The following is a 14,185-nucleotide window of genomic DNA, read 5'->3' as shown; positions in this document are numbered from 1 at the left end:
TTCTTCCACAGCGGCTGAGACAATCTCACCATTCCAAAGGAATCAACATTATAAATAAAACAACCCACAACATTTGAAACTATCATTTTTAGGAAAGATAGTGGCCTGGTGGCCATGTCATTGTACGAGTAAACCAAAAGCCCAGGCTAATGTGCTGGAGACATTAGTTTAAATTCCACCATGGAAGCTGCTGGATTTTCAATTCAATTAATTAATAGATTCAGCTGATTAATAAAAATGTTATCAGTATTGGTGACCAAGGGTGGCATGATGGTGCAGTGGTTAGCACTGCTGTCTGACGGCACTGAGGACCCAGGTTCGATCCTGGCCCCGGGTCACTGTCTGTGGAGTTTGCACATTCCCTGTGTCTACATGGGTCTCACCCCCACAACCCAAAAGGATGTGCAGGATAGGTGAATTGCCCATGCTAAATTGATCCCTTAAATGGGGGGAAAAAACAATTGCATACTCTAAATGTATTGAAAAAAATCAGTAATGGTGACCATGAAACTGTCATAACTCACCTGGTTCACTAATGCTCTTTAGGGAAGGAAATCTGCAACCCTTGGTCTGACCTACATGTGACTCCAGACCCACCGCAATGTGGTTGACTCTTAAATGCCCTCTGAAATTGCCTAGCAAACCACTCAGTTGTATTCAACTGCCACAAAAAAAGAATGAAACCGGATGGATTACTCTGCATTAACCCAGGCACTGGAAATGACAATGGCAAACCCAGCCTGTGGACCCTGCAAAGTCCTCGTTATTAACATCTGGGGGCTTGTGCCAAAGTTGGGAGTGCTGTCTTACAGACTAGTCAACAGCCTGACGTAGTCATACCTTTGGAATCATACCTTACAGACAATGTCCCAGACACCACTCTCCATTCCTGCGCGTGTCCTGTCTCATCAGGACAGACCCAGCAAAGGTAGCGGCACAGCAGTATACAGTTGTGAGGGAGTTGCTCTGGGAGTTCTCAACATCGCCTCTGGGCCCCATGAAGTCGTATGACTTTCATGTTAAACATGGGCACGGAAATCTCCTGCTGATTACTATGTACCGGCCTGCATCAGCTGATGAATCAGTGCTCCTCCATGGTGAACACCACTTGGAGGAAGCATTGAGGGTGGCAAGGGTGCAGAATATACTCTGGGAGGAGGACTTCAATGTCCACCACCAAGAGTGGCTCAGTAGTACTATCACAGACTAAGCTAGCCGGGTCCTAAAGGACATAGTTGCTAGACTGGGACTGCAGCAGGTGGTGAAGGAAAAACATACTTGCCCTCATCCTCACCAACCTGCCTGCTGCAGATGCATTTGTCCACGACAGTATTGGTACAAGTGACCACCGCACAGTCCTTGAGGAGATAAAGCCCCGTCTTCACAATGAGGATACCCTCCATCGGTTGTGTGGCACTACCACTGTGCTGAATGGGATAAGACTTCAAACAGATAGAGCAACTCAAGACTGGGCATCCATGAGGCGCTGTGGGCCATCAGCAGAATTGTATTCAACCACAATCTGCAACCTCATAGCCTGGCATATCCCTCATTCTACCATTACTGCCAAGCCAGGGGATCAACCCTGGTTAATGAAGAGTGCAGGAGAGCATGCCAGGTGCAACATCAGGCATACCGAAAAATGAGGTATCAGCCTGGTGACACTATAACGTAGGACTACTTATGTGGCAAACAGCAAAAGCAGCAAGTAATAGAGCTAAGCGATTCCACAACAAACACATCAGATCTAAGCTCTGTAGTCCTGCCACATCCCACCGTGAATGGTGGTGGACAATTAAACTACTCACTGGATGAGGAGATTCCGCAAATATCCCCATCCTCCATGATGGAGGATCCCAGCACACCTGTGCAAAAGACTAGGCTGAAGCATTCATAACATTCTTCAGCCAGAAGTACCGAATGGATGCTCCATCTCAGTCTGCTCAGGAGGTCCCCAGCATCATAGATGTCAATCTTCAGCCAATATGATTCACTCCCATGTGATATCAAGAAACGGCTGAAGGTAATGGGTACTGCCAAGGTAGGCCTTCAATAGTACTAAAGACTTGTGCTCCTGAACTTGCCGCATACCTACCTAGCCAAGCTGTTCCAGTACAGCTACAACACTGGCATCCAGCTGGCAATGTGGAAAATTGCCCAGATGTGTTCTGCACACAAGAAACAGGACGAATCCAACCCAGCCAATTATCGCCCCAACAATCTACTCTACAATATCAGCAATGTGATGGAAAGAGTCATCAACAGCGCTATCAAGCGGCACTTAGTAAGTAAGAACCTGCTCATGGACATTCAGTTTGCGTTCCACCAGGGTCACTCAGCTCCTGACCTCATTTCAGCCTTTGTTCAAACACGAACAAAAGAGCTGAATGCACGAGGTGACGCGAGTGACTGTCCTTGACATTAAGACAGCATTTGATGGAGTATGGCGTGAAGTAATCCTCGTTAAACTGGAGTCAATGGGAATTGGAGGGAAAACTCTCAACTAGTTGGATTCATACCTAGCACAAAGGAAGATGGTTGTGGTGGTTGGAAGTCAATCATCTCAGCTCCAAGACAACACTGAAGGAGTTCCTCAGGGTAGTGTCTTAGGCCCAACCATCTTCAGCTGCTTCATCAATGACCTCTGTTCCATCATAAGGACAGAAGAGTGCGAATGTTTGCGGATGACTGCACAATGTTCAACACTTTACGGCTTCAGTTAATGGAGCAGTTCATATCCAAATGCAGCAAGACCTATCCAGACTTGGGCTGACGAGAAGCAAGTTACTTTCATGCAACACAGTGCCAGGCGAGGCAATGACCATCTCCTACAAGAGAGGTTCTAACCATTGCCGCTTGACATTCAATGGCCTGTCAATCAACATCCTGGGGGTTACATTGATCAGAAACCGAACTGGACTGTGGCTAGTCAGGCTTTTGGATAGTCAGAGGCTTTTCCCCGGGGTAGAGAGGTCAATTACTAGGGGGCATAGGTTTAAGGTGAGAGGGGCAAGGTTTAGAGTAGATGTACGAGGCAAGTTTTTTACGCAGAGGGTAGTGGGTGCCTGAAACTCGCTACCGGAGGAGGTGGTGGAAGCAGGGACGATAGTGACATTTATGGGGCATCTTGACAAATACATGAATAGGATGGGAATAGAGGGATACGGACCCAGGAAGTGTAGAAGATTGTAGTTTAGTCGGGCAGCATGGTCGGCACGGGCTTGGAAGGCCGAAGGGCCTGTTCCTGTGCTGTACATTTCTTTGTTCTTTGTACCAGGGAAGGGCTGGGAATCCTATGGTGAGTAACTCACCAACTGACCCCCAAATGCCTCTCCACTGGCCTGGATGAGTGCAGCTCACAACAACACTCCAGAAGTTTGGGACCATACAGAACAAAGCAGCCCACTTGATTGTTTCCCCCTCCCACAAACTTTCAAACCCTCCACCACCGAGCAGTGGCAGCCATGTGTACCATCGACAAAATGCACGTAACTCGCCAAGGTTCCAGGAAGCGGGAAACCATCAAACCGTCATCAACTGCTCCAGCAGTCTCTGACCCATACCTACTATCATAGCTTCCGAAGTCAGACTGACCTACTTGAAAGTGAACCCTCCGAATGCGACGGGTCCTGACGGGGTCCCTGGTTGTGTATTGATCCTGCGCAGACCAACTGGCAGTTGTGTTTGCGGACATCTCAACCTCTCACTACTCCGTTCCTAGGTTCCCACCTTCAAGAAGACCACCATCATACCGGTGCCAAAGAAGAACCAGGCAACATGCCTCAACGACTACAGTCCGGTGGCCTTGACATCGATCATTATGAAGTGCGTCGAAAGGTTGGCCATGAGCCGCACCAACTCTAGATTCACAGAATGCCTTGATCCACTGCAATTCACATACCACTACAACCGGTCCACAGCAGATGCCATATCCATAGCCCTAGGCTCATCCTTGGAGCATTTCTACAACAAGGACTCCTGCGTGAGACTCCTGTTCATTGACTGCAACTCTGCCTTCAACACCATAATCCCAGCCAAGCTCGTATCAAAGCTCCAAAACCTAGGACTTGGCTTCTCCTTCTGCAACTAGATCCTCGACTTCCTGACCCATAGACCACAATCAGTAAGGTTAAACAACACCACCTCCATGTTAATCCTCAATACCGGGGCCTGTGTACTTCGCCCCCTGCAATACTCCCTGTACAGACGTGGGTGTGGGGCAAAATCTGGCTCCAATTCCATCTACAAGTTTGCTGATGACATGACCGCAGTGGGTCGGATCTCGAACAACGAAGAGTGAGAGTATAGAAGGGAGATAGGGAACCTAGTAGAGTGGTGTAACAACAACAATCTCTCCTTCAATGCCAGCAAAACTAAAGAGCTGGTCATTGACTTCAGGAAGCAAAGTATTGTATACACTCCTGTCTGCATTAATGGTGCCAAGGTGGAGATGGTTGACAGCTTCAAATTTGTGGGTGTGCACATCAATAATCTGTCCTGGTCCACCCATGTCAACGCTACAACTAAAAGCAAACAGCGCCTCTACTTCGTCAGTAAGCTAAGGGAATTCTGCATGTCCACATTGACTCTTACCAAAGCATCCTATCTGGCTGCGTCACAGCCTGGTATGACAACTGCTTTGGGCCATGATCGTAAGAAACTACAGAGTCGTGAACACAGCCTCATCCATCGTGTGAACCCCCCTTTCTTCCATCTACATCCCGCTGCCTTGGGAAAGCGAGCAGCATAACCAAAGACCCCTCCCACCCGGGTTGTGCACTCTTCCAACTTCCATCGGGCAGGAGATACAAAAGTCTGAGAACACACGCTAACAGAGTCAAAGACCGTTCCTTCCCCGTTGTTACCAGCCTCCTGAATGACTCTCTTATGGACAGATCTGATCACTTCACACATCTTTACTGAGTTGTACTGCACTCACATTGCTCATCTGTGTCTATGTCTTTACAATGTGTATTTATGTATGTCCTATGCTTTTTTTCAATGTGTGGAATGATCTGTCTGGACTGTACGCAGAACATACTTTTCACTGTACTTCGGTACACATGACAAAACAAATCTGGGCGGCAAGGTGGCTCAATAGTTAACACTGCTGCATACGGTGCAAAGGACCCTCGTTTGAAAATGGCCCCGGGTCACTGCATGTGTGGAGTTCGTACATTTTCCCCGTGTATGCGAGGGTTTCACCCCCCACAGCCCAAAGATGTGCAGGTTAGGTGGATTGGCAACACTAAATTGCTCCTTAATTGGGAAAAAAAAATTGGTAAATAGAATGTAAGCCATGGGGAAACGTCTGTCCAATAATTCTATGCATTGAAGTACCGTACAGAAGTATTTGCATTTCAGTACAGATCATAAGTGCTAAAATGACATTATTCCCAGTCACAAAATGTTTTCAGACCTTTTTTGTCTTGGGTCATTCTCATCTTTGGATCGTTGTATGCATACTTCCAAGGATCTGTGTTCGTACAATCTTTCTAAAATTGCATCATTTAAGTTGGTGGCTTATTTTCCCTTCCAAAAACAGCACTTTATACTTCAAAAAATTTCATTTGCCACATGACTACCAATTTCACCAGTCTTTCTACATCCCCCTGAAGTCAGGGTTTGGATCGTTTTCTCTCCAACAAGCTTTAAATTATTCACTAAAGTCTGTTTATAAAAAAAAAAATACATTTTTGAAATGCACATTGAATTCCTTTTAACCTCTGGAGCTGTTTTGAACCTAGATTACTATCAAAACACTGCTCCTGCATATAATGGTCATAACTAAAATATATTTGTGAAATCTTTGGCTAGCAGAGCTACAAGCTGAGAATTTCCGACTAGTCATTTCCGACTAGTCTATGTCATTTGAAGAGGATGTTGGCAAGGCTGTTACAGGGAATGGAGATGTTACTGTTTTGTTATTGGGTTATACTTTGAGACTTGGATAAAATAATATTTTGGAGCTGCGATTGAAGCATACAAATGGTTGAGTTTCCTAAGTTCTGTTTAAAAAGTGCCAAAAGGCAAGAAATTCCCCCAAACTTTGTATTTCCAATTGGCTACAGTATTTCTAAATTACCTTTGTTCTTATTAGAAGTTTTTGAATATCTCCTGTAGCATGATACGGTAGTTTTCGAAGAATAAAAGCACATTATCTTACTCTGGTATTGCCAACAAGATGCTGGAGGCCATTTATTGTGTCACAAGTTGGAAAATCACAATACAATGCACTGTAGTAAGTAGTGTGACATCTAGTAAATTGGAAAGGTTTCACGTTCTAAAGAGGGCTGAATTTTGTTTTGCAATTTTTATACTTAAGTGCCTACCCAGTACAACTCTCCTTCACTGTTCATATTTTCAAGTTTTGCTATCTTCCAACTTTGAATTTATTCACCTATACCCAAGCGGATGGGCTGGGTTCACCGCTCCTTGGCACATGTTTCTCAGCCGTGTATTGTTCACTGGTGGCGGGATTCTATCTTCTCACTGCTTGTCAATGGGATTTCCCATTGTAACCATCCCATGCCGCTGGGAAACCCGCAGGTGCGGGTGTGCTGCCGACAGGAGAAGTGCAACGCAATGAGCGGAGAATTCGGGCCCTTGTCAATGTATATCAAAAAGCACTGCATGCTTCCCTCCAGTCAGTGAAACAACTATTCGGAATTACTGTCTGTTTTCTGTGTCTCAACAATTTTGTGTCCACCCTTCAATCCCATGGGCTCCAAAACTGTATTCTGGATTTAGTCCTATTCTGAAAATGTGCTGAGGGATTGATTCAGTGAAGTGATTTGAGGCACATTAAAATTCTTTTAACCAGGCTACTAAGGAAGACTTTATAATTATATGCATCTTTTACAACCTCATGACTGCCCAAATTGCTTTGCAGCCAGTGAGGTGTATTTGCTGTTGTGACATAGGTGACATACCAGACAATTTGCGCATGGTAAGGTCTCAAAACATTAGAGAGAATCATTTTTTTTGTGCTGTTGTTTGACGGATAAATGCTTGCCGAGGCACAGAGGCCTATGGCCCTGCACGTCTTCAAATAGTTTTATATCCACCAAAAACAGGTGCGTCATTCAAAAGGTGGCAGTTTTGACAGTGTAGCACTCTTTCAGTACTGCACCAAGTAGTTTTTGTGCTCAATTCTCGAGTGGGATGTGAACCTGACTTGAGACGCGTGCTGCCGCTGAGCTAAAGCTGTCACTAAATGTTGCTTCTGCATTGAAATTTATGGCATAGAAGTTGAATTATAGTTAGTGCTATGACTTTTTAAAAATAAATGGCAATATCAAACCTTTTTATGGGCGTGCTATTCGTTAAGAAAATTTAACAGAACTGTTCTAGAATCTTGTTGGTATACTGAGCATCAGTTAGATAGTCAGAAGGTCTTAGTCCAGCAATGTTGATCATGTTAATAGTCATTTTCTGCCTCTAAATCCTGTTGCAATCCTAATGTACTGTAAAATATAAGCACCCCAATCATTGAAACAAATAGAGCTTTACTTGAAACGGAGGTAGCGAACAAATAAGCATGTGTAGGAAAGATGAACTTATTTGACTGGGTCATCTCTTGGAGCAAATTTTTAAATATGGATTTGATCCTTAATTTAAACACCTGATGGGAAATCGGTTCAGCACAGGCCATAGTTTATGGATTGCAATAAAACAATATTGATTAAACATTTAAAATATATATATATATATATTAAAGTTTTTTAACAACACAATTTTTCCCCCTTACAAACAATAACCCCCCCCCCCCCCCCGGTAACAAAATAACACAAAATTGCACTGACCAAGATATATACATGGCAAAATGGTATATTTACATAGGTTTATACACTGGCTCTCGCCCACACGTGCCAGTTTCCCCCACCCTTCATGTTATCTCCTGCTCATCCATCCCCTCAAGCAATCTCTCGTGTCCCCCCCCTGGTTGCTGCTGCTGCTGACCGACCTTCCTCTAACACTCCGCGAGTTAGTCTAGGAACGGTTGCCACCGCCTGTAGAACCCCTGCGCAGACCCTCAAGGCAAACTTAATCCTCTCCAGCTTTATGAACCCAGCCATGTCGTTTATTCAGGCCTCCAGGCTAGGGGGCTTCGCCTCCTTCCACAATAGCAAGATTCTTCGCCGGGCTACTAGGGACGCAAAGGCCAGAATTCCGGCCTCTTTCGCCTCCTGCACTCCCGGCTCATCCACTACTCCGAATATTGCTAGCCCCCAGCTTGGCTTGACCCGGACTTTCACCACCTGAGATATTGTTCCCGCCACTCCTCTCCAGAACCCCTCCAGTGCCGGGCATGACCAAAACATATGGACATGGTTTGCCGGACTACCTGAACACCTTCCACATCTGTCCTCTACCCCAAAGAACCTACTCAACCTCGCCCCCGTCAAGTGCGCTCTGTCAACCCCTTTATTGTATCAGGCTGATCCTGGCACATGAGGAGGAATTGACCCTACCCAGGGCATCAGCCCACAAACCTTCCTCGATCTCCTCCCCCAGCTCCTCCTCCCATTTACCCTTCAACTCTTCTGCTAGGGCTCCCCCCTCTTCATCTCTTGGTGTATTGCCGAAACCTTGACCTCCCCGACCCATACACCCGATATCACCCTGTCTTGAATTTCTTGTGCCAGAAGCAACGGGAATTCCCTGACCTGTCGCCTCACAAAAGCCCTCACCTGCATATATCTAAATGCATTTCCCGGGGGTAACTCAAACTTCTCCTCCAGTGCCCCTAGGCTCGCAAATTTCCTGTCAATGAACAGGCCCCCCATTCTTCTAATCCCCGCCCGATGCCAGCCCTGGAACCCCCCGTCCATCTTCCCCGGGACAAACCGATGGTTACCCCTGATCGGGGACCACACCGAGGCCCCACTGCACCCCTGTGCCGTCTCCACTGGCCCCAGATCCTTAACGTTGCCGCCACCACCGGGCTCGTGGTATACTTCGATGGCGAGAACGGCAGCGGTGCCGTCACCAACGCCCCCAAGCTCGTTCCTTTACAGGACGGCATCTCCATCCTCTTCCATGCCGCCCCCTCTCCCTCCATAACCCACTTGCGGATCATCGCCACATTTGCTGCCCAGTAGTAGATCCCTAGGTTTGGTAACGCCAACCCTCCTCGGTCCCTACTGCGTTCCAGGAACCCTCTCCTTACCCTCGGGGTCTTATTCGCCCACACAAACCCCATAATTCTCCTACCTACTCTCTTGAAAAAGCCCTTGGTGATCACGATGGGAAGGCACTGAAACACAAACAAAAACCTCGGAAGGACCACCATTTTTACCGACTGCACTCTACCCGCCAACGAGAGCGGCAACATGTCCCATCTTTTGAAGTCCACCTCCATTTGGTCCACCAACCTCGTCAGATTCAATTTGTGTAGGGCCCCCAACTCCTGGCTATCTGGATCCCCAGATACCGAAAACTCCCCACCGCCCTCCTCAGCGGTAGGTCCCCTATTCCTCTTTCTTGGTCCCCTGCCTGTAATACAAAAAGCTCACTCTTCCCTACATTGAGCTTATAGCCCGAGAACTCCCCAAACTCCCTCAAAGTCTGCATGACCTCCACCATCCCCTCCATTGGGTCCGCCGCGTACAGCAGCAGGTCGTCCGCGTATAGCGACACCCGATGCTCTTCTCCCCCGCGGACTACCCCCCTCCATTTATTAGACTCCCTCAGTGATATTGCCAAGGGTTCGATCGCCAATGCAAACAACAGGGGGGGACAGGGGGCACCCCTGCCTCGTTCCTCGGTGCAGCCGAAAGTACTCCAACCGCCGCCGGTTCGTCAGCACACTCGCCACCGGTGCGCTGTAAAGGAGCTTAACCCAGCTAATAAACCCTCCCCCGAACCCAAACCTACGCAACACCTCCCAGAGGTACTCCCACTCTAATCGGTCAAAGGCCTTTTCTGCGTCCATAGCTGCCACTATCTCCGCCTCTCCCCCCTCCGATGTCATCATTATCACGTTTAAGAGCCGCCGCACATTAGTATTTAATTGCCTGCCCTTTACGAATCCCGTCTGGTCCTCATGAATCAACCCCGGGATACAGTCCTCAATCCTCGTGGCGAGCACTTTTGCCAATAACTTAGCGTCCACATTGAGGAGCGAAATCGGCCTGTACGATCCACATTGCAGTGGGTCCTTGTCTCGCTTCAGAATCAAGGAAATTGTCGCCTCCGACATTGTCGGGGGCAGGGTTCCCTCCTCTCTTGCCTCGTTAAAGGTCCTCACTAGTAGCGGGGCCAACAGGTCCACATACTTTCTATAGAACTCCACCGGGAACCCGTCCGGCCCCGGGGCCTTCCCCGCCTGCATACTCCCCAAACCCTTACTCCGCTCCTCCAACCCGATTGGTGCCCCCAAACCAGCCGCCTCTTGCTCCTCCACCCTCTGGAACCACAGTTGGTCTAGGAATCGTCTCATCCCCTCTTTCCCCCCCCTGGGGGCTGGGATCTGTACAGCTCTTCATAGAAGGCCTTGAATATCTTGTTTATTTTCGTTGCACTCTGAAGCGTGGCTCCCCTTCCATCTTTGATTCCTCCTATTTCCCTCGCTGCCGTCCTCTTACGGAGCTGGTGTGCCAGCATCCGACTGGCCTTTTCCCCGTACTCATAGGTCGCCCCTTGCGCCTTCCTTCACTGTGCCTCCACCTTCCCCGTGGTCAACAGGTCAAACTCCGTCTGGAGCCGTCGCCTTTCCCCAAGTAATCTTTCCTCCGGGGCCTCTGCGTATCTCCTGTCCACTCGCAAAATCTCCCCCACTAACCTCTCCCTTTCCATACCCTCTGCCTTCTCCCTATGAGCCCTGATGGAGATTAGCTCTCCCCTGATCACCGCCTTCAACGCCTCCCATACCACCCCCACCTGCACCTCCCCGTTGTCGTTGACCTCCTAGTACCTTTCGATACACCCCCTCACCTTCCCACACACCACCTCATCTGCCAGCAGTCCCACGTCCAGCCGCCACAGCCGGCGTTGGTCCCTCTCCTCTCACAGCCCCATTTCCACCCAGTGCGGGGCATGGTCCGAAACGGCGATGGCCGAATACTCCGTCCCCTCCACCCTTGGGATGAGCGCCCTGCCCAGAACAAAGAAATCTATCCGGGAGTAGGCCTTGTGCACGTGGGAAAAGAAAGAAAATTCCCTGGCCTGCGGCCTTGCAAACCTCCATTGGTCCACTCCCCCCATCTGATCCATAAACCCCCTGAGCACCTTGGCCGCCGCCGGCCTCTTTCCCGTCCTTGATCTGGAGCGGTCCAGTGCTGGGTCCAGCACTGTATTGAAGTCCCCCATCAGTCCTCCTACCTCCAGGTCCGGAATGCGCCCCAACATGCGCTTCATGAATCCAGCATCCCAGTTCGGGGCGTATACATTTACCAACACCACCCACGTCCCTTGCAACCTACCACTCACCATCACATATCTCCCTCCATTATCCACTACGATAGTCTTGGCCTCAAATGACACATGCTTTCCCACCAGAATTGCCACCCCTCTATTTCTCGCGTCCTGTCCCGAGTGAAATACTTGTCCTACCCATCCCCTTCTTAACCTAACCTGGTCTGCCACCTTCAGGTGTGTCTCTTGGAGCATAGCCACGTCTGCCTTCAGTCCCTTTAAGTGCGCGAACACTCAAGCCCTCTTCACCGGCCCATTCAGGCCCCTCACATTCCACGTTATGAGCCGGATTGGAGGGGCTCTCACCCCCGCCGACTAGCCATCTCCTTTTCTGGGCCAATCCCGTGTCCGCGTCTCACTCACCCTCCAGTCCCCCTGTTGGGGGACCTCCGTCCCGACCACCTCTTCTGTGTCCCATTCCCTTTCGGCCAGTGCAGCAGCAACCCCCCCCCCCCCTGTTAGATCCCTGTCTAGCTTTTATGCTCCCCCATACCACTCCCGTAAGTCAGCTGACCCCGGCTTCCCCCACCATCCCTTTGACCCCCCCCCCCCCGTGTGGGAGTCTCCCCATCAATATACGTTCCTTCATTCCCCTTCCCGCCTTTCTTCCCGCGCGCGGGAAAAGAACCCCGCGCTTTCCAAAGCCTGCCCCGCCCCCTCCGGCGCAGCTCCTGTCGCGGCCTTGTCTCTCTCCCCCAGCCCATATAACATTCCCTACGCGTGATTGATCCCCTACAACAACCATCATACTTCAACCCTCAAACACCCCCCCACCCTCACAAACCCTCAATTAGAGTCCAACTTTTCAGTCAGTATAAAGGTCCACGCCTCTTCGGGCGTTTCGAAGTAGTGGTGTTGGCCATTATGTGTAACCCACAGTCGCGCTGGCTGCAACATTCCAAACATTCCTTTCCGATGCAGCAACGCTTTGGCCCGGTTGAAACCCGCTCTATGCTTAGCGACCTCCGTGCTCCAGTCTGGGTATATTCTGATCACTGCATTGTCCCACTTGCTGCTCCGCTCCTTCTTGGCCCATTTCAGGACCCTGTCTCTGTCCGTAAACCGGTGAAATCTCACCACCATCGCCCATGGCGGCTCACCCGCCTTGGGCTTCCTCGCCAGCGCCCGGTGCGCCCCTTCCAGCTCCAGCAACCTCGGGGGGGCCTCCGCGCCCACCAGCGCCCCGATCATTGTGCCCGCATATGCCGCGGCGTCGGCCCCCTCCACTCCTTCTGGGAGACCCAGCATCCTCAGATTATTTCTCCTCGACCTGTTCTCCAGGTCTTCGAGTCTTCCCGCCCACGTCTTGTGTAGCGCCTCGTGCCGCTCCACTCTCACCGCCTGGCCCAAGAGCCTGTCGTCATTCTCACTCACTTTTTCCTGGATCCCCTGGATCTTCACCTCGTGGGCTTTCTGGGTTGCCCCAAGTCCTTCAATTATTGCCAACATAGGCGCCACCATCTCTTTACGCAGCTCCTCGAAGCAGCGCTTGATGAACTCTTGCATCTCCTCTTTGTCCCCGGCCGCCGCCATTTTGCTTATTTTCCCTCTCTTCTCCCGCTGCTCCAATGCCACTTTTCTGGCCGTTTCGCTGCAGGTCCGGTCCATACAAGTTAGATGGGGACCTCTCTCCTCACTTCCCCACGGGTTGGCTGTAAAAAATGTTCTGTTGGGACTCTTCTAGCGAGTCCGAAAGTCCGTGTTCGCGGGAGTTGCCGAAATGTGCGGCTTAGCTCCGCATAGCCGCAACCGGAAGTCTCATATTGATTAAACATTGAATGCTTATTTTGTCCTTTACAACAGACCTCCTCTCCCAATACATCAAGTGAGAACTCACCAGTGAGCCCCCCTGATGAGCAAGGTCAGGGTGATGCTCCTCCTCAACTCGAGGAGGAGGAGCCGGCATTTCCTCATACAGATTTGGCAAAGCTGGATGATATGATTAATAGGTGAGTGCAACTAGACTGAAAAATTAAGCAAATTTCTGATTTGCTCTAATGTACGTCATTCTAACTTGCCTTTTTGCTTTCTTTAGACCACGTTGGGTAGTTCCAGTGTTGCCTAAAGGTGAATTAGAAGTTCTACTAGAAGCTGCTATAGATCTTAGTAAAAAAAGTAAGTTTTTCAATAGTGTTATGTATACTGGAAAAATGACTGACTTGGATTTTAGATTGCAAACTGGTTGACTTGTTGAGATATTTCAAACATTGAAAAAATATGCCTGAGTGTTGTAACCACGCGAGAAGAAACCAAAGTCATTTTTGTTTTGGAGAAATGTTATTCTGCGTGCCATCTGCAAGCAATGTTTTTTTTGATTTAACTGTTGTTCCTGCCTTTTGGTGCTTGATCTGGAATGATGCACATTCCTTGGAAGCTGAAAGTTATAATATCTATTTTCAAATAAAACCTTCCTACTTGAAGTATTGCATGACGTAGATATCTCCTTCCTAAGAGATTTTTTCATTTATCTGGCCCAAAAGGATATCCATGCACTCTTGACCTGGCTTGCAAAAGCTATCATATGTTTTGTTTCGTACATAATTGCATGACCTATGAAGCACAGAAGTAGACTATATGGCCCTGTTGGCCCATACTCATCTTTATGCTCCGCATGAGCTTTGCCTTAAACACATCTATACAACTCAGCTTAACTACTCCATATGGTAAGAAGGTCCATATTCTGACTACTTTGGGCAAGGAAGACTGGCCTGTATTTCCTATTGGATTTATTAGCGACTACCTTAAATGTACAGCCCTGAACTTTGCT

The 14,185-nt window shown here is 48.9% G+C and overlaps 1 protein-coding gene across 2 annotated transcripts in view; it reads left to right on the top strand.

The window, feature by feature from the left end:
* usp9 (ubiquitin specific peptidase 9) overlaps positions 1–14,185 on the top strand; it is a 442,510-nt gene that overhangs the window by 115,527 nt on the left and 312,798 nt on the right. For both annotated transcript variants that reach the window (XM_072513863.1, XM_072513864.1), the window contains exons 3-4: positions 13,222–13,367; positions 13,454–13,533. In XM_072513863.1, the coding sequence (XP_072369964.1) occupies positions 13,222–13,367; positions 13,454–13,533 (226 nt within the window). The remainder of the gene's footprint in view (positions 1–13,221; positions 13,368–13,453; positions 13,534–14,185) is intronic.

The sequence above is a fragment of the Scyliorhinus torazame genome, chromosome 8 (genome assembly GCF_047496885.1).
Source record: "Scyliorhinus torazame isolate Kashiwa2021f chromosome 8, sScyTor2.1, whole genome shotgun sequence".
NCBI lineage: Eukaryota > Metazoa > Chordata > Chondrichthyes > Carcharhiniformes > Scyliorhinidae > Scyliorhinus > Scyliorhinus torazame.
This window is presented reverse-complemented; position numbering and strand designations above follow the sequence as displayed.